The following is a 25,466-nucleotide window of genomic DNA, read 5'->3' on the forward strand; positions in this document are numbered from 1 at the left end:
GTTGTGGCCACTGTAAGCTGGTTATTTTCTGGACAGTCTTTTAAACTGTAATCCGTCTCTTTCCAAAGTGGATATTATGACACATGAAGTTTCTTTCAATTGAAATTCTCTATCTCTGTGATGTAATCCAAAATGTAACAGGGTCTGGAAATTGTAGGGAGAGAGAGGTAATGTAACTGGTCCATTCTGCAGACTCCCTTTGGGTCTGCTGTAACAAACACAGAGCTTCTAATCATTGCTTTACACATGTGGGGTTTCAGTCATGTGACAGCCGCTATTAGCACACAATGAAGGGCCAACCATATTAACAAAGGAGCTTCAATCTCCCATTATCAAAGCTATCAAGATGCCATTGAAACAGATAGGGGGTCCTTAGCACCCTTCTTGCATAATAAGTTTTGTTGGTCCTCCTTTGTTCCTGGCAGCTTCCTGGACTCAGCAAGCCTGTACCCTATTGTCCTTATGTTTTGCAGAAAGTTCAGGCAAGGTGGGCCTGAAGCCCATCAGGCAAACTGCCTAGACATGTCCCCCTAGTATTCCACGTTCAGAGGCAGCTAGAACCTTGGCCAATTTGTAGGTGACTTCTGCAGCCATTTTAAAATAATGTCTTTGTAGTTCTAGCTGTTTCTTTTTTTAAAAAACAATCCAAGGCATTACACCAGCTGATGAAACTAGCAATTAATAGTCCATAGTCCAACACATTGCTGTGACAGTGGCAGTCCGAGAGCTTTGATTTCCGTGCTCCTGCACTCCTGTTAGCAGTGGGATCTCATGACAAAGCAAGCTGATGGAAGCATGTCATAGTGACCCAGTTGCACTTGCATGCTATTGCAACTTTGACACTGATCATCACTACTTGCTGTTATCCTGTAGCTATGCCTAAGAACAGACAGTTTTGCCGGGAGTGAGTCGAAAGCAAAGTACTGCAAATGCTGGAAACCTGAAATAAAAGCAGAAAAATGCTGGAAATACTCAGATCTGGCAGTATCTGTGGAGAGCGAAACAGTTAATATTTCAGGTCGACAACCCTTCATTAGAACTCCTGTTCAGACTGTTGAACTCTGGGAAACTTCGCAGTCAAACCTGCTCCTGAGGTCCGCACACTTTCCAGCAGGTATGTGTTTACTGAGATGGGCTCAGAAACACAGGGCATAACCTTAAAATTAGGGCTAGGCAGTTCAGGGTGATATCCCAAAGCACCTCTTCACACACAGCTTATTAAGGTTTATGGCACAAACGTGGTAAATTAAGTTGTGATGCAGATTACTGCATTATGATTAAATATGATTGGAACAAGCTTGAGGGACTGAATGTCCCTGTGTCTAGATGGGAGCTAGAAGTCTTGGCTAATTTGTTCTTTCTCTAACCCAGGAATCTCAGAACAACTGTTGGATTCACTGCATCTAACATTTTTTGACAACTCAAAAGCTCTTTTAAGTTGAAATATCACATAACCAAATGCAATATCTGTTTGCAGATAACGAGAGTAAAGGTGATGGTTCACTCCCACATTCGTCAATCTCCGATAAGCCGCCTGAATCCATGCCAACTGAAGACCTCTCCAACATACAGGTGCCTCCCGGTGATCATCCTCCATCAAATTTCTCAACCGTTCATATCCCTCCTGGTGCGCACGCTCCAGCCAATACTCCAGCGGAAGTGCCGGGCAGCTCAGGTACGATACACCACAGCATTGTGGAGAATGCAGAGAATGTGTTAAAAGATGCAGGTAATGTACTGCTGGCATGAGGCTATATTTCCTGATTGTTCAATGTTGGCACAGGACCTGTCCCTCTCATAACGATGGGAAATCGCATGCACCTATCCCATGATTTTCCTGGAATGGCACTGGTGGACCACAACAGCATAATAGCACAATCAGCTATCCTGTGTAGTGGCAGACAGCGAAACCTGATGCTATCAAGTGGACACACAAAGCACCTGGCCGCAGAGGCTTGGGTGAGAGTACATTGAGTTTCCTCATTCCTTTCTGAATACGACAGTGGCTACTTTGTAAGGGGCAGTTCATTAATTACATTCACATGAATACCCTCTTCTGTAAATAGTGTGTAGAAATTCTGAAAATTGGGTTATGTAAAAAATTCTACAAGCTTCAGGTAAATGCCTGTGGATGAGCATCATCCATGGAATTCTCTGCCTCGGAAGGTGGTGGAGACGGGGTCATTGAATATTTTTAAGGCAGAGGTAGAAAGATTCTTGTTAGGCAAGGGAATCAAAGGTTATCGGGGTTAGATGGGAATGTGGAAATCGAAACACAGGAAGATCAGCCATGATCTTATTGAATGGTGGACCAGGCTTGAGGGGCTGAATGGTCTACTCCTGTTCCTATTGCGTATGTTCTTATCTGTGGAATACTAGCAGCTTCAGGAGAGAACATTTAAAAGGAAATTAAAATAATGTACACATTGAGTATGCAAGGCCATCAAGCTCACCTATGTTCTCCCTAACTGTTGGACACTGCAACCTCATGCACCATCCCCCTCCAGTCGTTAGTTATGCTAACATCTAGTGGGACATTGAGAAAACAAATCTGGAACCAACTTTAAGAAAACATCCCTTATTCTCTAAGTCAGAAGTGGCTAAACTAAAGACAGTGAAACATAGACATACCCTGTGAGACCCAACATTCCACTTCACTAAATCCATTCTAGCTTTATTTGTTGGTTTGGCCTGTATAAATATTCTGGACTTGGAGGTTTGGGGAGGATTGTTTGTAGCTACCATTGCTGCATCTTAAATCAACAGCGGTAGCTGTTAAGATCAGCACTTGAAGGTATTTGCACATTAATTAATTGAAGGTTTACTTGTGGTATCCACCCAAGCAGCCTAGGATTCTCCAATGATGGACATCGGCTTGCTTGATCGTATTAAGAGGTTGCACTAAACCGTTCTGTTGTCCTAGTACTTTATGGTAATGTATAAGGCTGATCAGTTTTAATGCCGATAAAATGTTGCCTTAGTTATATTAAACTATATAGTGTGCTTAACATTATATCTGAAATATATTCAGCTAACTTCTGACGACGAACATCTCAGTGCTCAACTACGCTGCAGCTCTGGTTCACTTCTACTCTTGAGACTTAGCTGTAGCATCAAGCTTGAATACAGTGAAGCAGAAAGCAGCTCAGTGAAGTGGCTATAATATGGAGTAGATAGGTGGCTGCTTTATGCAAATTTTCTGTGGCCTTCAATTGTAGGTCACTTGATACTGTGAAAAGTGACCAACATAGAGAAGTGATTATTCTGTGAAGGTGACCAGGAGTAGATGTTGCACTGTAGCTCCATTGCTTTGCCTTGTTTTAACCAGTATGTTGAGCACAAAAAGAGAAGTCTTAATCTGTAAATTGTAATGCTTTGGACATTGGAACTACTGTAACCTCAAACTTGGTTCAGAAAGGGCAGTTTCTCTTTTTTTTTGTTGAACTTTCCCTTTTTTTGTTGAGCTAATGCCACATGATCTGAAGCTAACTTGGCAATTTCAGAACTGCAATATTACTCTTAACATTTCATAATGCAACCTCAAAACATTGAGGAACTGTTGAAACATAAGCCAATATCTGCAGTTGTAATTGTTAAATCTTCAACCGTCCAGTACAAGGTGTACTTTTAGAGTGGGTCCTATGGTAGGTTGAAGTATAATATCAAGAGTAGATCTAAGCAGCGATTCTCTGAATATCAACTCCCATGCAGTACCTCCAATCAGAAACACATTTGACAAATTGGCCTGGAAGAACAGGTGATGCAGTGGGTCAACCCATTGTCCATTAGAAACCTGGATTCAAATCCATCCCAGACTAATGAATTGAAAGCCTTCTCTATCCCCCCCCAACTTCTATTTTGAAATTGCTTCGGTCAGTCCTGCTGCAATTGATTATATCCGAAGTTTGGGGCAGAGTAGAAACAGCTTTACTAGTGCTAGGATTGACAGTAGGGGTAGGATTTCCTGTTTTTGGTCAGGAGTCTGACGTTGAGCCATAGTGTGGCTGACAGCCATGATGGTGCCAGTGGTGGGGGAGGGGTGTTCCCTAGTTGGATGAAGTGCGCTCACCCCAGCCGCCCCCCCCCCCCCTTACACACACACACACACACACACACACACACCCGCACCACCACCCCCCCCACCCCCCCCCAAAAGTAATTGTTAGGAGGCCGCTGCATTTCAACTGCTGTGCCAACTGGAAATTTCTTAGTAGGCCACTTAATTCCCTCAATTGGCTATCTTCCCGAAAAGAAATTGCAGGTGGGATAGTGCCAGTGAACCGGCTTGCCGGCCAGTGGTGTGAAATAACGCTGCCACCCACCCCCATCAGCCTCCAAAAATTCCACCCAGGGTGTCCCAACTGTCAATGTCGTCACGCTTGCTTCTCAGTCAGAAGGTCATGGGCGCAAGCCGTAGTCCAGTTGTGAGCTGTGGAAATGTCACTTTGGTTCCGCTGGGAGATGTGCTTTGTTGTGTTTGGGTTTATTGTTGGGGCAGCATGCTGAGAGCTTTATTCTTCATCATTCTCAAGCAGCCAAGCTCTACTCAGAGCATGGGAGAGCTTAAACTGACATGTATAAAATGAAAAAAATTCATTCCCAGGAAACAAGCTCAAAACCAGCTTTAGGGGTGGGAACCACTGAAATGGGAAGGCTTTTCATTTTATTTTACAATGTTGTCTTTAAGATCCCCGGGGTCTACAACAAATTTCAAGTTGTCTCGTAATTTTTTTTTCTCTGGTTGGATGCTTTTTTTAAAAATAAAGTTTAATTATTTATCCTGAATCTCCATTTCCCTTGGCTTCCCTGGGTTATGTACCATCTGGAGCTAGCAGGGTGAGCAGCCAAGTGACTCCCAGACCTCTGTCAGTGTCTCTCTGAAAACAGCTGTTAAAATATGGCCTGGGTGCGTCTCTCTCTCTCTCTCTCTCTCTGTCTTTTGGAATTCCCTGCTTGATGCCTGACCATGATCGCCTGTCAAAAAGAGGAAACTAGATTTTTGAGAGTGGTTCTGCAATATCACCACCTTCCATTACTGGCAAACCTGCTTTATTTGCGCTGCTTGTGAATTCAACCACAATAAGATAACTGCATACATAGTTAAAGCATGGCTTTGCCAGTCTGTTGAAGACCCGCTAATGGTTACACTCAAGGTGTAAACATAAACCCTTATACGAACAGAGGGCCACTTTTTTTTGGTCTGTTTTGCTTGTAGCCAAAGTTGAAGCCCCTGTAAGGGAGTGCTGTCACTTTCCTCACCTAACAATGCAATGACCATTGGTGGTTCGGGGCAATCTGGTAAAGAAAATAAGACACCAGCGTGTGAACAATTGGAGGTGTGAATTTGCATTGCAGTTTTTTAAAATTTATTCTTTCAAAGGATCTGAATGTCGCTGGCTGGGTCAGATTTATTGTCCATCCCAAATTGCCCTTGAGAAGGTGATGGTGAGCCGCCTTCTTGAACCACTGCAGTCCATGTGGTGCGGGTGCACTCACAGTGCTGCTAGGAAGGGAGTTCCAGGATTTTATCCCTGCAACGATGAAAGAACGGCGATATAGTTCCAAGTCAGGATGGTGTGTGGCTTGGAGGGGAACTTCCAGGTGGTGGTTTTCCCATGCATCTGCTGCCCTTGTCCTTCTAGGTGGTAGCGGTTGTGGGTTTGGAAGGTGCTGTCGAAGAAGCCTTGTTGAGTTCCTGCAGTGCATCTTGTAGATGCTACTGTGCATTTGTGGTGGAGGGAATGAATGTTGAAGATCGTGGAAGGGGTGCCAATCAAGTGGGCTGCTTTGTCCTGGATGGTGTTAAGCTCCTGGAGTGTTATTGGAGTAGCATTCAGGCAAGTGGAGAGTATTCCTTCACACTCCCAACTCCCTACACTTACCTTGTAGATGGTTGACCAGCTTTGGGGAGCCAGGGGGGTGAGTTGCTCGTTACAGAACTCCCAGCTTCTGAACTGCTCTTTAGCCACCGTATTTATGACTAGTCCAGTTCTATTTCTGGTCAGTGGTAGCCCCCAGAATGTTGATAGTGGGAGATTTAGAGATGGTAATGCCATTGAATGTCAAGGAGAGATGGTTAGGTTCTCTCTTGTTGGAGATTGCCATTGCCTGACACTTGTGTGGCACGAATGTTATTTGCTACTTATCAGCCCAAGCCTGAATCAGGTCTTACTGCGCCTGGACACGGACTGTTTCAGTAATCTGCAGTTAAAGACATGGCGAGGATGACAAAGCTCCAAAAACATGTTTATTCCCATCTAAAGGGGAACATGGGGGCATGGAAGGGATGTTCATTAAAGGGCAGAAAACAGAGAGTAGTCATTTTACAGATGGCTTTTTGGCTGGGGCACTGTAAGGGTTTGCAGGGCTTGGTACTGGGACCTTTGCTATTCTCAATATGGAATCATAGAATGATAGAGTACAGAAGGAGGCCATTCAACCCATCGTAATTGTGTAAACTCTTTGAAAGAGTTATCCAATTAGTACCGCTCCCACTGCTTTTTCCACATAACTTTTTTTTTCTTTTCAAGTCTTAAAAATTACTATTGAATCTGCTCCCATCACCCTTTCAGGCGCACTCCAGATCATCACAACTTGCTGCATAACAAAATTTCTCAAGTGCCCTACCGATGATGGTAAAAAAAGGGGTGCAGTTGACAGACAAAAATAGGTTAACAGACTGACAGATACAAGGTGGAATTTAATTTGGAGCAAAGTGAGCTCATATATTTGGCAGGAAGAATCAGGAAAAGGAATGCACACTGAAATGATAAAACTGTAAAGGCAGAGAGAGCTAGGAGTTTGGGTTCATTTTTATTTACAGGAGAAGACAAATAAGTAGGTAAAGCTATCTTTTTAAGATAAACAGAACATTGATTTGTAAATAGATGGATTGAATATAAAACTAAGGAGGTAGAATTGAACCTATGCGAAATACAGGCCAGGGTGCAGTTGGAATGCTGATTCCAGTTTTGGGCACCTCTCTTTAGAAGGAATGCAGGTTTGTGGTGGGCTCCTGAAGAGATTCATTAAATGATTCCAGAGGTCAGTTATAAAAATAAACTATCAAGAACTAGAAGGCATAAATTAAAAGTGAAATACTGCAGGTACTTTATTGAACTGTAAACATAAACTGCTGGAAATACTCAGCTGATCAGGCAGCATCGGCAGAGAGAGAAAAACAGAGTTAACATTTTGAGTCAGTGACCTTTCATCTGAACTGAAACATAACTCTGTTTTTCATTTTTCTCTTTACACAGATGCATCCTGATCTGAATATTTCCAGCATTTTCTGTTTATATTTCAGATTTCCAGCCTCCAGCTCATATTGCTCCACGTTGTTTCCAGCTTTTTCTGTTTTTTATATTATATTTATATTTTATATTCTTATCTATTTTTATATTTGGCATAAATTTAAGATCACCATAAAACAATAAAAAGGGGGCTGGATTTTCCTTTTCTTTGACAGAGGTTTGTTAGGATATGGAAATTTTTCTCCAAAACAGTGGTGGAAGCAGAGTCGTTAACAGCTTTTTAAAAGCAAAGTGGATAAATAATTTGAAAGTATAAATTTAAAAGGGTTGGGGAGAGGGTGGAGGAATGGGGACTGTAGATAGCTCTTTGAGAGCAGGTGCAGGCACAACTGGCTAAATACCTTCCAATTGTGACATAAAATATGCTATAATTCTATACATTAAGGAATATTTCTACGTCGCCATTTGGGATTGTAAGGGACCGTTTTTTTACCAGAATCGGAAAGATAGATGCAAGGTGAAAGCTAAAAAGGTCTTTCAAAATACTAATCTTTGTTGTGTTTATGGTGAGATGCTTCGACAATATTATTTTCCACACACACGTGCTCCGCTGCACTTCACTGCATTATCTCTCTCTCTCACACACTCACTCACTCACTCTCCCTCACACTCACTCACTCTCTCTCACTCACACACACTCACTCACTCACACTCACTCACTCACACTCTCTCACACTCACTCACTCACACTCACTCACTGACTCACTCACTCACTCTCTCTCACACTCACTCACTCTCCCTCACACTCACTCACTCTCTCACTCACTCACTCACTCACTCTCACACTCACTCACTCACACTCACTCTCCCACACTCACTCACTCTCACTCACTCACTCACTCACTCACTCTCTCTCTCACACTCACTCACTCTCACACTCACTCACTCTCACTCACTCACTCACTCACTCACTCACTCACTCTCACTCACTCACTCACTCTCACTCTCTCTCTCTCTCACTCACACTCACTCACTCTCTCACACTCACTCACTCACTCACACACTCACTCACTCTCTCTCTCTCACTCACTCACTCTCACTCACTCTCACTCACTCACTCACTCACTCACTCACTCACTCACTCACTCACTCACTCACACATATTGATGAACTTCAGGGGACTTTCTGGAAATACTGACACTGGGACCATGACCAACACTGACACACTCCTGGGGCACCCTCCGATCCTAATTTCCACAAGAAATGCGACAACTTCCATGAGAAGAACAGTTGTGAACAACGTGTATTATTAATTAACAGCCACAGAAATAATCAGATGAAAGTTAGATTCATTCTAGGAAGGCTAATTGAACAACAATGGATACTTATACAAACCTACGAACTTATGGGAAATTTTAGGTGGGTTTAGCCTTCACTGTATGCTCAAAGTGCAAGGTGTAAACAAATTTGTTGCTTCATAAGACAGCAGAATTAAGAAACCTGAAGCCCATGTTGAGGGACCTTAATTCGAAAACCTTTGCAGGAACTCTGTCCTTCTGTAAGAAATCAGCTGTGTTATCAGAACGAGGACCAATAGTTCATGCCAGCTTCTGCTAAACACTGCCCTTTAGATGGTTAGGGCTGACTGACCTAACTCCTCAGAATCCAAAAGTGTTTATTTTGCACTAAGAAGCTGGTTAGCTTGTAGCAAACAATGTAAACAAAGCCTCAAAACGGGAATTCGGCACTGCAGAGTGAATCAGTTTGAAGTGGGACCAGATTGCAGAGTTTTCTCTCCCCTTCCCCCACTCCCACAGCGAGCACTGTCCTGCTATAAGTCATGTTAACCCTATGAAGATAGTAGTCAGCTTTCTACAGCAAATAGCATGCTGTTACAAAATAGTCATTTTTCTCAGACTAGGTCATTCACAGACACAATGCCTCATTTGTATTTACTACAAATTGCAGTCCATACTGTTCAGCCTTGATAGAACATTGAAATAAAACACCCTTCTGCTGAGTGGGCATTGAGCCTCTTGTTATATTGTCTGCATTCTGAGAAACTTGAAATTCAGGAGGTGCAGCAAGGGTTCTTAAAGGGACCTTGCACCCATTATGGCCATAATGAAAGAAGAGAGCTTGCATTGATATAGCACCTTTCACATTACTCCATATATCCCAAAAGTGAGTCACAGCCAATTAAGTATTTTTCTGAATTGTAATTATTCTAATGTTAGGAAACACAGCAGCCAGGTTGTGCAAAGATAGGCCCTACTAGCAGCAATTAAATAACTGACCACATAACCTGCTTTAGGAATTTGGATATAAATGCTAGTCAGGGCCATAGGAGAACTCCCCTGTTGTTCTAGTTCTGTGTAATCTTTATGCTCCTCTGAGAGGATAGATGGGGCTTTGTTTGCACTGGAGTGGTACCAATGACTTAGGTAGGAAGGGGGATGTGGTCCTGCAATCCGAATTTAGGGAGCTAGGTAGAAAATTAGCAAGCAGGACCTCAAATGTAGAAATGTCCAGATTGCTCCCAGTGCCATGTGCAAGTGAGTATGGAAATAGGAAGATAAGACAGATGAAGACGTGGCTGGAAAGATGGTGCAGGAGGGAGGGCTTTAGATTTCTGGGACACTGGGACTGGCTCGGGGGGAGATGGCACCTGTACAAGCTGGATGGGTTGCACCTGAACAGAGCTGGGACTGAGTTCCTTGTGGGGTGTTTTGCTAGTGCTGTTGGGGGGTTTTAAATTAACTCAGCAGGGGTGTGGGAACCAGGAGAGAATATCAGAAAGTAATACCAGGGTGCACGGAATGCTGGGAGAGGCAGAAAGCACTAAAATAGAGAATAGTAAGTTAATAGATGGAGTCAGAGTAAGAGAGCAAGTAATGAAGTCTAAATCGGGGTTACACTGCATGTCTGTGAATGGGAGTATAGTTAATAAAATTGGGGAGTTAACAGGCACAAGATTGTCTGGGATTATGATGTTGTGACGATAACTGAGACCTGGCTTAAGGAATGGTAGATCTGGGTGTTAAGAAGGGTGCAATTACATTGCTCAGCGTAATATATAGACCACCAGCTAGTGGGAATGATATAGAGGAATAAATCTGCAAGGAAATTACAGAGAGGTGTAAACGTCATAGAATAGTTATAATGGGGGACTTTAATTACCCGTATGTAGATTGGGATAGTGGTCGTGTAAGGGGCAGTGAGGGACAAGCGTTCCTAGATTGTGTTCAGGAGATTTTCCTACAGCAGTATGTGTCCAGTCCAACAAGAAAGGAGACGCTGCAAGACCTGGTTCTCGAGAATGAGGTGGGCCAAGTAGATCAAGTGACATTGGGGAACATTTAGTGGACAGTGATCATTGTATCATAAGGTTTAGGATGACAGTGGAAAATGACATTGGTCAATCCAGAGTAAGAATAATCGACTGGAAGAGAGCAGACTTCACTGGGGCAAGAACAGAGCTGCGTCGTATAGACTGGAACCAAAGGTGGGTGGGAAAAACAGTAGCTGAACAATGAGCTACCTTCAAAGAGGAGATGGTTTGGGCGTAGTCAAGGTATGTTCCCTCAAAAGGGAAGGGTAGGACAAACATCCAGAGCCCCCTGGATGTCAAAGGAGTTAGAAATTAAGTTAAAGAAGAAAGTGTGCTTACTACAGGTGTCAAGTAGCAAATACAATTGGGAACCAAGCTGAATACAGAAGGTTCACAAGGGATATGAAAAAGCAAATATGGGAAGCAAAGAGGGATTATGAAAAAAGACTGGCAGCTAACATAAAAGGAAATCCCAAAGTATCCTATATGCACATCAATAGTAGAAGGGTGGTACAAGGGGGAGTAGGGCCGATTAGGGACTAAAAAGGGGATTTACACGTAGAGGCAAGAGGCATGGCTGAGGTATTAAATGAACACTTTGCATCTGTCTTTACCTACGAGGCAGATGCTGCCTAGGCCATGGTGACAGAGGAGGAAACTCAGTCACTAGATGGGCTTGAAATTGATAAGGAGGAGGTATTGGATAAGCTGTCGGTGCTTAAAGTTGATAAGACACCGGGACCAGATGAGATGCATCCAAGAATATTGAAGGAAGTGAGAGTGGAAATTATAGAGGCACTGGCAATAACCTTTCAATGTTCCCTGGATTCAGGGGAGGTGCCTAAGGACTGGAGAATTGCAAACAATATGCCCTTGTTCAAAAAAGGTCATAAAGATCTGCCTTGCAATTACAGACCAGTCAGTTTAACTTCGGTGGTGGGGAAATTTCTAGAAACAATTATTTGGGATAGATTTAATAGTCACATGGAAAAATGTGGATTGATTCAGAAGTCAGCATGGATTTATTAAAGGAAAATCGTGTCTAACTAACTTGCTGGAGTTTTTTGAAGAGGTAACAGAGATGGTTGATGAGGGCAAGGCCGTTGATGTGGCGTATATGGACTTCCAAAAGGCGTTCAATACAGTGCCATGCAATAGACTTGTGAGGAAAGTTATAGGCCATGGAATAAATGGGGCAGTAGCAACGTGGATACAGAATTGGCTGAGGGATAGGAAACAGAGTAATGGTTAATGGGTATTTTTTGAGCTGGAAGGAGTGCAGTTCACAAAGGGGAGTTTGTAGTGGAGTTCCCCAGGAATCGGAATTGGGACCCATGCTCTTCCTGATATATATAAATGATCTAGATCTTGGTGTGCAGGGGACAATTTCAAAGTTTGCAGATGACACAAAACTTAGGAGAATTGTAAACTGTGAGGAGGACAGTGTAAAACTTCAAAAGGACATTGACACATTGGTGGAGTGGGCAGATAGGTGGCAGATGAAGTTCAATGCGGAGAAGTGTGAGGTGATACACTTTGGTTCAAACAACATGGAGAGACAGTATAAAATAAAGGATGCTATTCTAAAGGGTGTGCAGGAGCAGAGAGACCTGGGCCAACCATCTTCAGCTGCCTCATCAATGGCCTGCCCGCTGACATAAGGTCAGAAATGGGGATGTTCACTGACAAGTGCAGAGTTTTCAGTACCATTTGCAATTCTTCAGTTACTGAAGCAGTCCATGCCTGCATGCAGCAGGAAATGGACAATATGGGTGAATATGCACATAAGTCATTAAAGGTGGCAGGACAGGTAGAGAGAGCTGTTTCTAAAGCATACAGTATTCTAGGCTTCATTAATAGGGGCATAGAGTGCAAGAGCAAGGAAGTTATGTTGAACTTATATAAGACACTGGTTAGACCTCAGCTGGAGTATTGTGTACAGTTCTGGGCACCACATTATAGGAAGGATGTGAGCGCGTTGGAGAGAGTGCAGAAGAGGTTTACGAGAATGGTTTCAGGGATGAGACTCTTCAGTTATGAAGAAAAATTGGAAAAGTTGAGACTGTTTTCCTTGGAGAGGAGAAGGCTGAGAGGAGACTTGTTGGAAGTTTTCAAAATCAGGAGGGTCTGGACAGAGTAGATAGGGAGAAACTGTTCCTGCTAGTAAACGGATCGAGAACCAGAGGGCACAGTTTTAAAGTGTCTTGTAAAAGAAGCAAGTCCGAGGTGAGAAAAAACTTTTTCACACAGCAGCGAGTAGTTAGGGTTTGGAATGCACTGTCTGGAAGTGTGGTAGAGGCAAGTTCAATTGAGGCATTCAAGAGGGCATTGGATGAATAGAAACAATGTGCGGGGTTACGGGGATAACGCAGGAGATGGGCACTAAGTTTAAAATACTCAGAGAGCTGGTGCAGACATGATGGACCGAATGGCCTCCTTCTACACCGTAACGATTCTGTGAATATCTTATTGATGCCCTCGAGGCTGGCTTGGCTTTCTTTTTTCTTAATTCATTCTTGAGATGGGTTGTTGGCAAGGTCACTATTTATTACCCATCTTTAATTGCCATTGAGAAGGTAGTTGTGGGCCACCGTCTTGAACCACTACAGCCCATTGGTGTAGGTTGTTAAGAAGGGAGTCCAAGGACTTAGACCGAGCGACAGTAAAGGAATGGCAATATATTTCAAGCTGGGGCGGCGAGTGTCTTGGTAGTGGTGTACTAATGCAGCCCCATGTGCCGTGTAGCTGGTGGACAGGCTTTGGGGAATTATGAGGTAAATTACTTGCTACAACATTCCTAGCCTCTAACCTCTTGTATTAACTGGCTACTCCATTTCAGTTTTTGGTCAATGGTAACCCAGGATGTTGATGATGAGGGATTCAGTGATGGTAATGCCATTGAATAGCAAGGGGAGATCATTCAATTTTCTCTTGCTGGAGATGGTCATTACCTGGCACGTGTGTGGCTTGAATGTCACTTTCACATATCAGCCCAAGCCTGAATGTTGTTCATGTCCTGCTGCATGCAGGCCTGGACTGCTTCAGTAACTGAGGAATTGCAAATGGTACTGAATACTCTGCACTTGTCAGCGAACTCCCCCATTTCTGACCTTATGTTGGAAGACAGGCCATTGATGAGGCAGCTGAAGATGGTTGAGCCTAGGCCACAAACCTGAGGAACTCTTGCAGCGACGTGCTGGAGCTGAGATGATTGTCCTTCAACAACTACAACTTTTGTGCTAAGTATGAGTCCAACCAGTGGAGAGTTTTCCCCCTGATTCCCATTGACTTCAATTTTGCAAGGCTCCTTGATGCCACGCTCAGGCAAATGTTGCCTTGATGTCAAGGGCAGTCACTCTCACCTCATCTCTGGAATTCAGTTATTTTGTCCATATTTGGACCAAAGCTGTAATGCGGTCTGGAGCTGAGTGGCCTTTACTGAACCCAAACTGAGCATCTGTGACCTGTTTGTTGCTGAGTAAGTGCCACTTGATTGCACTGCCAAGAATAACTTCCATCATTTTGCTGGTGATTGAGAGTAGACTGATGGGGTAATAATTGGCTGGATTGGATTTGTCCCGCTTTTTGTGGACAAGGCATACCTAGGCAATTTTTCACATTGCCGGATAGATTCCAATGATGGAGCTGTACTGGAACAACTTGGCTAAGCACGCAGCTAATTCTGGGGCATAAATCTTCAGTACTGCAGCTGGGACGTTATCGGGACCCATAGCCTTTACTGTATCCAGTGCCTTCAGCCGTTTCTTGATACTATGTGACGGCTGGCATCTGTGATGGTGGGGACCTCAGGAGGAGGCTGAGATGGATTATCTACTTGGCACATCTAGCTAAAATGTTGCAAATTCTTTACCCTTGTCTTTTGCAGTAATTTGCTGGGCTCCCCCTTCACTGAGGTTGGTGATGTTTTTGGAGCCTCCTCGTCAGGTTAGTTGTTTAATTGTCCACCGCCATTCATGACAGAATGGAACAGGACTGCAGAGCTTTGATCTGATCTGTTGGTTGTTGGATTGCTTAACTCTGTCTGTAGCATGCTGCTTTTATTATTTAGCATGTATGTAGTCCTATGTAGCTTCACTAGGTTGCCACTTCATTTTTAGGTATACCTGGTGCTACTCCTGGCATGGTCTCCTATATTCCTAATTGTACCAGGGTTGGTCTCCTTCGCTTGATGAGAATGGTATGTTGGGTCATGAGGTTACAGATTGTGGTTGAATGCGATTCTGCTGCTGTTGCTGATAGCACACAAAGTGTCACAGATGCCCAGTTTTGAGCTGCTATATCAGTTCGGAGTCTGTGTTGTAGTACCGTACAGCAGGGTGGCCTGAATGTGAAGACAAGATTTCATCTCCACAAGGAATAATTGGTGGTCACTCCTACCAGTACTGTCATGGAAAGATGCATCTGTGACAGGTGGATTTGTGAGGATGAGGTCAAGTAGATTTTTCTTCTTGTTAGTTCTCTCACTACCTGCTGCAGGCTCAATCTGGCAGTTTCGTTCTTCAGGAATCGGCCAGCTCAGTCAGTAGTAGTGCTACCAATTCACTCTTGGAGATGGGCATTGAAGTTCCCCCCTCTCCCCACAAGAGTAAATTCCGTGCCATTTTTACTCTCAATACTTCTTCCAAGTTGTATTCCACATGGAGGAGCACTGATTCATCAACTGAGGGGGTGCTGTAGGTGGTAATCAGCAGGAGGTTTCCTTGGGCAAGTTTGACCTTATGCGATGAAATTTCATAGGGTCCAGAGTCTATGTTGAGGACTCTTAGAGCCACCCTCTCCTGACTGCATACCACTGTGCCTCTTAAGCCTCTGGAGTAGGGTTTGAACTCACTCTGAGGTGAGTGATACCAACTGGACGAAGACTGACACCCTACCCTAACTGTATGAATAGGTGAGCTAAGGCTTGTCAAATTTGCCTTCTGTTTTAATCGACTCTGTTTATTCCAGCACTAGGCACCTTTTATTCTTTTGTTAGGTATTTCAATTTTTCCTACCAGAATGAAGTGTTATAAAAACGCACATGGGGAAATTATCCCTAAACAATCTTCCATCATAATTTCAATTAGTTAGCATCGCTGTTGTCTTCTGTTGAGTTAGCTGCAGCAATAGCAAGATAACACATAACAAAAAAAAACTGGATTGGCAGAACCCTCTTGGTGGATTGCCAACTGAATAGTTACTTATTTATTTCCCTGTCTCAGCGTGACATTTGGAATTAGCCAGCATGGCATCCTCCGATGCCTGCTGGCTAATTTGTTTCTTTGCGCGTAGTGAAACCCGTTGGTCTGTAGTAAAAGGTAAGCCTTAAAGCTTCTCTCCCATCCGACCTGGGGCTTGGCCTCTGGTATCGGTGGTAATACATGAGACTGCATCAATCCTTGGCGATGGCCTGGTTAGGTGGTGGAGTTGCCCCATGTTCAAAACATGCGCTGGAAACTTCTCAGATAAAAATATTCTCAGAAAAGGGCAAAATTCTTTGCGTCTGCTACCTATTCAGTTTTCAGCTACTTCTTAAGCACTCACTGAGAAAGTTATATCCTATATTTCTCAGGTGCAGCATTCTTCTCATCGGTGATTCAGTTGTCACCAAAAGGATTGGCTAGTGACTGTCACCACAGCGGATTTTCTGTTTGCAATTGGGGCAATGCTTCCTGAGGTTATCCTCCTCCTCCCCTGAAAGGAAATCGATAAGCCATCACTTAGCAGATTTGGCCATTTCCTATTCTGGCTTTCAAGCAGTTTTCCTTTTGGGATCTTGAAAGGATTCCAGGGCATAAGTTTTTGGCTGTGTGGTGTAAGTCAATTGGCACAATTTCAGGAAGGAAATTGCTATTCTGAGCTGGCATCCCCTTCAGTGAGAAGACTGAGCAGTTTTGTTCCAATATGGCAAATCGCATTGAGTAATGTAGAGCATCCTTGCAAGGCAGCTAGAAATTGGCAGTGACTCATATCTCTCCAACAGGAGCCTTTGACATTAGTAGGTTTACATAGGATTTAGCACCCTGGCATTATTGAGAGTATGACCGTTTCAAGACAGACCTGGTACATTATTGAACTGAATTTTCAGATTTCTTAGATGAAACAGCACCAGTCTCTTTTCCAATCGACAGAACTGGTTAGAACTTTTTGCACAAGTTGAAGTGGCAAACCTGTGTTAGTCCAGCTGGAGTAGGCTATAGAAGTATCTGGCTTTCCCTTTCAAATCTCGGTTTGAATTCTCCACATTCTTCTGATGTCCCTGCACCCATTTCGAGTTAATATTAGTGAGCGCTCTGACTTTTTTGCAGTTGCCCTTAAAAGACAAAAAAATGAAACACAAAAGAAAACTGAAAGCCACAAAGTTGGAATTGGATGTTTTGTCTTCTCACTGCTTCTTTTACAAACAAGATTTTGGATAGAGGGGAGGCAGAGCATGGGCTATTGCATCCCAGAGATGCAGGAGTAAAAATAACTGCATTATGGACTTAGATTTTTTTCACTTGGGGTCCAGTTCTGCAAATGGTCATTATTCATCCACAGCTCTGCTGCCCATTTTCTAATTTGCACCAGGTCCTGTTCAACCATTGCACCTGTACCCGCTTACCCACATTGGCCTCTGGTCCCTGAAAGCCTTGATTTCAAAATTCTCATCCTTGTGTTTAAATCCCTTCATGACCTTGGCCCTTCCTATTTCAGTAACCACCTTCTGTCCTCCCTATTTCAGTAACGACCTTCTGAGATCCCTGTGCTCCTCAAATTCTAGCCTCTTGTACAACTCCAATTTCCAGTGGCACTCATGCCTTCAGCTGCCAGGGCCCTCAGCTTTAGAATTCTCTCCCTAAACCTCTCTGCATCTCTCTCACCCTTTAAGATGCTCCTTAAAGTCCACCTCTCCTGATAGCTCCTCATGGCTTAGTGTCACAAACATTCTGATTATGCTCCTGTGAAGTGATTTTGGACATTTTACTACATTAAAGGCACTTTATAAATGTACATTGTTGTCAGTTAGTTAAATGTGAGTAGCCTTTTGAAACATGCACATCAAAACTGAGGCCAATCTTTTCTTGACCCAGCATCCACATGGGCAGTTTCTGCTACGTAGCGATCAAGAGCAGTCCGCAGGCCGGTTGTCTCCTTGCTTACTCTGGGGTGCCTTCGACCTACTCATCCCAGCTGTGGTCAACCAGTTCAGCACAAAAACAGGAACTGAAACTGGTTGAGTGTGGCATGCGTGGTTGAGATATGCGCTAACTTTGCCAACTGACCTCTGGAGTTATACACAATAGTTCCTCTAATCCGTGCTACAGCCCTGGTTTCACAACTTCATGGCTTCATGAAGTGGTCAGGTATGTAATCAAGTCATGTTCCCTAATGCAGTCAGTTACCAGTCTCGGCTACAGCATTTCCCCACGAGAAATGAAGCAGAAGTGTGGCAAGCCAGACTGTTTTTTCTGGCAATATTACTGGACTCAAGTTATCTGCCATTAGCAGGGAATATTGTGTTGGAAATTGGGACCCAATTGAGGAAAAGAGAAAGTATAAGCAAATAAACCTTACCCTCTTCCAAAAACATTCCATTGGATTAGCACTTACGCTGTCACAGTTGCAACATCATAGGGAGTGCATTTGGAGACACAGCATTTGCTGTTTGTGCGCACAAGTTTCATGGCCTGGACTTTATTCCATAAATAACTTCCTATGGCGAGAGTCGGAGGGATAAATGACTTTGCATTTTCTCTATTGCTGTCACATCTAGTACGGCTGTGAGTAAAGATCGTATGTTCTGCTGCATTGCTTCATACTACATCTCACTTTGAGATTTAATGATGCTGTGCCAAAATGTTGGCGAACCTCCTGAAGGGAGGAAGGAAGGGATATTATCTTGTATATGTGAAAGGAGTATGTGACCCTTCTGCATGTTTTTTTAGATATTTGTCCATTTTTTGGGAAATCTTGTCAGATTGGATCGCATGTCTTTGTGCAACCAATAAGCGCTTTCACAGGGGTTTCGTTACCTTTTAAAAGTAGAGTGACTGGCATGGATATTAATATGAGCTGGCTAAATTTCTACATCGAGGTTGCATAAATGGTGAAATTTAATTAAAATGGAAACCCCAATCCCATTTAAACAGCAGTAAAGAGCCATTTCAGAATAATCGGTGACTTTTACGAGGGAGAACTTTCTGCTAGGCCTCTGCTGCAGTGTTTGGATCTTACTTGTTTCTTTTCCCAATACTTTTCCTTTCTTCTTTTTGCAGCTTTGCCAAATACTCCGACAATACAGCCAGTGCCACAGAACGTACCAATAATTGACCCGTCGTTGTACAGCGTAAAGCCTCAGGGTAAGATCTTCCAAGTTTTCCAGCAGTTAGAGAATTGATGCTGTGTACAGCAAGATATAATGGTCTGGTGCCATACATGAGGCCCAAGTGCTGGCAATGAGCACATCATAGCATAGATCATTCATTCAGAACATCTAATGAGGATTCAACGTCAATTTGACAGCAAAAACCAATGTGCTCACAACAGCCTAAAGCTTAACTTCTTGTGCACCCAATCAAGAATGCAATCATACACAAAAGCCATGAAAACCTGAGGGCAATCAACAGAGAAGAAATGACTTGTGTATATATATATCACATTATCAGGACTCAAAAAATTATCTTCAAAGTGTTTCCATTCCATTGAAGTAGCAAGCATTCTATTAAAATAGCAGGCTCCCACAGCCAATTGAGCTGTATTTGTTTGGTGATATCGATTCAGAGAGGAATGTCGGCCCTCCCTCTTTTACAAGTGCATGCTGTGGGATTTTTAAATATCCACCTAAACCACAGGAGCTGTCAGACAGCGCCTTGATTTAAATTTATACTCATTGTACAGATGTGCATAACATTAACAAGCATTTCATTGACATGACACAACTATGTGCTCCTCAATGTCTAAAAGTATAGGAAACGTTCACGTAGAATGGGTTTTCAATATGCAGTGTGTATAAATGAATATGTTCACGTACATGCTGCAGGGAAAAGACTCGATACTTGAAGTGTTTTCTTTTATTCATTTAGGGGATCTGGGCTTCGCTGACTAGGCCAGCATTTATTACCCATCCCTAATTGCCTTTGAGAAAGTGATGGTGAGCTGCCTTCTTGAACGGCTGCAGTCCCTGTGGTGTAGGTACACCCACAGTGCTGTTAGGAAGGGTGTTCAGGATTTTGACTCAGCGACAGTAAAGGAACAGCGATATATTTTCAAATCAGGATGATGAGTGGCTTGGAGAGGAACTTCCAGGTGGCGGTGTTCCCATGTATCTGCTGCCCCTGTCTTTCTAGATGGTAGCGTTCGTGGGTTTGGAAGATCCCACCACAAGATTGTTGCACTGATGTGCTAGGCTCCTCGATCATTGAGAATGGGGATATTTGTGGACCCTCCTGCTCTAGTGAGTTGTTTAATTGTTCACCACCATTCACGACTGGATGTGGCAGGACTGCAGAGCTTAGATCTGATCCATTAGTTGTGAAATTGCTTAGCTCTGTCTATCACACGCTGCTTACACTGTTTAGCATGCAAGTAGTCCTGTGTTGTAACTTCACCAAGTTGACATCTCATTCTTAGGTATGCGTGGTGCTGCTGGCGTCATGCCATCCTGCACTCTTCATTGAACTGGGGTTGATCTCCTGGTTTGGTGGTAATGGTAGAGTGGGGGATATGCCAGGCCATGAGGTTACAGATTGCTGATGGCCCACAGTGCCTCATGGATTTCCAGTTTTGAATTGCTAGATCTGTTTGAAATCTATTCCATTTAGAACGGTGCTGGTGCTACACAACACAATGGACGCTGAAGTCCCCCACCTAGACTACATTCTGCTTCCCCCAAGTGGTGTTCAATATGAAGGAGCACTGATTCGTCAGCTGAGGGAGGGTGGTACGTGATAATCAGCAGGAGGTTTCCTTGCCCATGTTTGACCTGATGCCATGAGACTTCATGGGGCCAGAGTCGATGTTGTGGACTCCCAGGGAAACTGTAAGGTATGATTCCGTGAGTATGACTATGTCAGGCTGTTGCTTGACTAGTCTGTGTGGCAGCTCAAGCCCCAGAGGTTAGTAAGGAGGACTTTGAAGAGTCGACAGGGCTGGGTTTGCTGTTGTCGTCTCCAATGCCTAGGTCAATGCAGGTGGTCCATCCAGTTTCATTCCTTTTTATTGACATTTTTGTGTGTTGATGCAATTGAGTGGCTTGCTAGGCCATTTCTGAGAGTATCCACATTACTGCGGATCTGGAGCCATATGTAGATTTTCTCCCCTAAAGGGTTTTTACGACAATTGGCAATGGCTTCATGGGTCATCTTTTAATTCCAGATTTTTATTGAATTCAAATTCCACCATCTGCCGTGGTGGACTGGAACCTGGGTCCCCAGAGCATTACCCTGGGTCCCTGGATTACCAGTCCAGTGATAATACCACTACGCCACCGGTCAGTATTTACTGTATATATTACTTGTAATTTATAAGTGTGAGTTAAAGCAGATTATTAGAATTGTGCTACAAATTAGGAGGGAATCTCTTCCCCCTTTGCCATTCTGTCTTGCAAAACAAGCCCTAACATATTTGTTTACAAGTTTGCAGCATTTTGCTTTGTTTTTACGAAAGCAAAACACTGCCAATGCTGGAAATCTGAAATAAAAACAAAAGTGCTGGAAATACTCTGCAGGTCAGGCAGAAAGAAAATGGAGAGAAAGAGTTAACGTTTCATGTCAATTCTGATGAAGGGCCGCTCAACCTAAAAGCTAACTCTGTTTCCCTCTCCATAGTTTTTCCAGCATTTTTTTTTTATTGCTTTGTTTCTTTCTAGTTATCCTCCGGAACTTAATGCAGCACTTACAAGATGGTTCTCTCATTTCGGGTCACCTGGGTTTGAAGTTAGCCTGTATTGACCGCAGTGATGTGTTTGGGGGCCCCAAAATGAACTGTGTCTTGGCTGGTTCAGTAGAGATGTTAGTGGATCCAATTCCAAAACACTGAACTGACCTCGTATTGCTGGAAAGTGGCTTAATGAGACCATGCAAAATGTAAATGTCACCAACTGTGGCAGTTTGGTACTTTCTAAAGACTGAGGAGGAATGAACTACATTTTATTGCATCCTGTATTATACCAGCTACTTCATTGCAACACTTGGAGTAAAAAATATGCCTTGATTTTAAAATTCTCAACTTTGTTTTCAAATCCCTCCATGGCTTCACCCCTCCCTGTATTAGTAATGTCGTACAGCTCCACAACCTTTCAGGATGTTCCATCTGATTCTGGCCTCTGGGCCTCCTTTTGTGACCATGCCTTTGGATGCCTATGTCGTCAACGCCAAAATTCCCTCGCTAAACCTCTCTGTGCCTCTACCTCACTTACTTCCTTTAAGACGCTGTTTAAAACCTACTCCTTTGACTAAGCTATTGATCAGCTGCCCTGATAACCCCCTATTTGGTTCTGTCAAATTTAGTTTTATAACAAAACAAAAATTAAAATACCTGGAAAAACTCAGCAGGTCTGACAGCATCTGCGGAGAGGAACACGGTTAACGTTTCGAGTCTGTGCGGACTCAAAACGTTAACTGTGTTCCTTTCCGCAGATGCTGTCAGACCTGTTGAGTTTTTCCAGGTATTTTTATTTTTGTTTTGGATTTCCAACATCCACAGTTTTTTGCTTTTATCTTAGTTTTATAACACTTCTGTGAAGCACCTTGGGACATTTAATTATGTTAAAGTTGCTATGTAAATACAAGTTCTTGATGTGAGAATGCTCAAGTTTCTTATTACAAGCAACCTTCTGCATGTGTAATATCATAACTTTTTTAACATGCACCAGAATAGGCACATAGCCTTGAGGGTATCTCTCAGTATGGTACGAAGGTATTAATGGCCCAGATCGCATAATGCCTAGCTTGGATTACATATCGGCTTGAGTATGTTACAGGATGTAAGGAAATATACAATAGAAAAGGCCAATCTGTCCTCGAGGTTTTTCATTTCGCACACCACATTTATTTTCTTTACAACATATCCTGTCTTCTCCCTGTGCAATCTTGTAAGACTCTACAATATCAACTTAACTGATACCACTCGAGCCCGACCAGTGTTTTGGGCTTCTAATCAAATTCCCTCGGATGTGGTCTGGTGTTTTATTAGCCTTGTTGATTAAAGTTTTGCATTGACTATTCTTTTGAAGCATTTAGTTTATTGGTACGACCAAGTTGTTTTCCATTATTGCACTTTTACGAAGCACAGGAAACATACAGTGTAATCAGAGTCAGTTATCAATGTCATCGGTTGCTCCAAATTTTAATTCCAACTTTGCAAGCCAAAACCCTGCATTAATGTTATTAAATTAGTTGGCAGCAGACTCATAGACCAGAGTTACCTTTGTTTCAAAGTCTGCCACTGGGTTACGGTCAATGGTTATAATAGCATAAACACAGGAAGTGGATTCCTGGAATCTAAATCTCTTATGACCCACAACAAAAAAGCATTTATAGACAAGCTTAGAGGACTTATTGAAGTGAGACCAAATGTGTTACAGGTCACTTTGATAGTCTTTGGGTCCCTTTCATTTAAAACTCATTGACCCTGGAGAAGGGAACATAACCAAACCCATGAATGGTGGCTTTGATTCTCTCTGACCTTCCTAATTTTTTTTTTTGTTCCGAAAATTGAACAGAACATCTAACTGGAACAAAACCATAAATGGCAGCTGAGTAATAGAGTGCAAATATTTTTCTCTATTTAAAAAAAAAATTGCTTTTATTATTCAATTTCAGCATGGGATTGCAGATAGTTTATTCGGCTGTACAGAACAGGAAAGATTTAACTTGAAAGAAGAACTCAAGAAAGAGTGAGAGAGTTAAACTGTGATGCATATCTATCATATAATGACGGGTCCAATCAGGTTTCCAGTTTACATCTTTCTTCCAAATGGGTCTGTGGAGATTCATGCATGATTGTACTAGGCATAAGAACTATGCTAATTGGTGCAAGTATACTGTAGGTTTTAGAAATGGTTATTCGTTCTCACTAAATGCCAGTTAAGAGTTTAATAATCAAAGGGATTTCAGGTCAGAGTTATTATTTAATGTGCATTTCATAAGGAAAGAAAATAATTGCTCTGTAGTATTGTTATAGGACATCGCTGTAATCAGTCTGCCAGCCCCACTACATTCCTCACAATTTCCAGAGGAAGGTTGTTCTTCAGTCTTCCCAAATGGATTGACTTGTATAATTTAAAGTAAACGTTGCCATATTTATGTGTTCTTTATTGCCTGAACAGCCTTGTAGACACCAAAAAAAAACCCTATTACTCAGTACTAGAACAAATATCTCAGCTTAATGTGAAACAGAAAATGCTGGAAACTCAGCAGGTCTAGCAGCATCTGTGGAGAGAGAAAAAGAGTTAAAGTGTTGAGTCTGTATGACCCTTCTTCAGAGCTCTGTAGAGAGAGAAACAGAGTTAACGTTTCAAGTCTGTATGACCCTTCTGGACCTGCTGAGTTTTTCCAGCATTTTCTGTTTTTGTTTCAGATTTCCAGCATCTGCAGTATTTTGCTTTTTATCTCTGCTTAATGTGCCTGCTATCTGCAATAAGGACTTTTGTGGTCCCTTATTTAAAGAAAGATGCATGCCGGGTTTACATGTGATATCCCCCCTTGACAATACACAATTAGTTGTCTCAAATTGGAAGTTTATGAGAAGGATAAACCCCAGGAGATTGTATTACAAATAATCTTCCTTATCCTATAAAATCTGGTTGAGACATGCATGAAGCACATTCATTGCTAATATTTTTCACAAATCTTTTTGATGTGCTTTTCACAGATTGTTAAATTATATAACGTTTTAAAAAAACTTTCACATGCTTTTCTTTAGAATCTCCTTTCTGCATGTCTGTAGCTTATAGTACTTCCTTTGAATATTTCAGTCTCCCTGACCAAAACAATTGTGAATGGGATTTACATCAAGCGGGAACCTGAACACCTTTCACAATGTGCCAGTTCTCTTTAGCATTTTGCAACTAATTAAGTTAACACTTTTTTCTGAGTATTTTGAGTTTGAGCTGACTGACACTGTTTCAGATGCAGTCAGATTTCTCAAGTGTTTTTCTATTGATACCCAGGCATTGGGAGACCCAGCTACAAAACTAATCCCAATCTATTGTACATGCACAGATTGGCCGGAGAGTTTGGCTTTAAGCAACGTCAATTGGAAGTGCTGTCACTCCTTCTAAATATCCAAGACTTCCATTGTGCTATGTCTTGCCTTTACAGTAGGAACAACTTATTTATTGGAGTTATAGACTTGGACAGGTGAGACCCTTTTCAAAAGGTCCTATCGATACCTAAAAACATAATTGGGCATTACACATTTCCTGATTGTGGGACCTTGCTGTGTACAAATTGGCTGCTGCATTTCCTATATAACAGTGACTTAATTAGTCATACAGCGCTTGAAGTTGTGAAAGGCCCTGTACAAATGCAAGTCTTCCTTGCATTCTTTATCTAAGCAGTTCACCTGTAGAGAATTTTATTTTGTATCACACTCCTGATTAAGCACCTCTCCTTTGTACATGAGGCACAGCTCTGCCTTGACAACATGGAGTTCCAGAATTCCCAAGATAAAAGTAAAATACTGCGGATGCTGGAAATCTGAAACAAAACAGAAAATGCTGGAAAAACTCGGCAGGTCTGACAACATCTGTGGAGAGAGAAACAGAGTTGACGTTTTGAGTCCGTATGACCCTTCTTCAGAGCTACAGAGAAGTAGAAACATGATGAAATTTATACTGTTTAAGGGGGGTGGAGCAGATAAAACTGGATAGAAGGCCAGTGATAGGTGGGAGCAAAGGC

The 25,466-nt window shown here is 42.6% G+C and overlaps 1 protein-coding gene across 1 annotated transcript in view; it reads left to right on the forward strand.

Moving 5' to 3' along the window:
* Positions 1-25,466, forward strand: part of vta1 (vesicle (multivesicular body) trafficking 1) — a 184,647-nt gene that overhangs the window by 140,725 nt on the left and 18,456 nt on the right. Inside the window, exons 6-7 of the mRNA XM_078557477.1 lie at positions 1,478-1,675; positions 18,843-18,926. Of these exons, the coding sequence (XP_078413603.1) occupies positions 1,478-1,675; positions 18,843-18,926 (282 nt within the window). The remainder of the gene's footprint in view (positions 1-1,477; positions 1,676-18,842; positions 18,927-25,466) is intronic.

This window comes from Cetorhinus maximus, chromosome 14, assembly GCF_964194155.1.
Source record: "Cetorhinus maximus chromosome 14, sCetMax3.hap1.1, whole genome shotgun sequence".
NCBI lineage: Eukaryota > Metazoa > Chordata > Chondrichthyes > Lamniformes > Cetorhinidae > Cetorhinus > Cetorhinus maximus.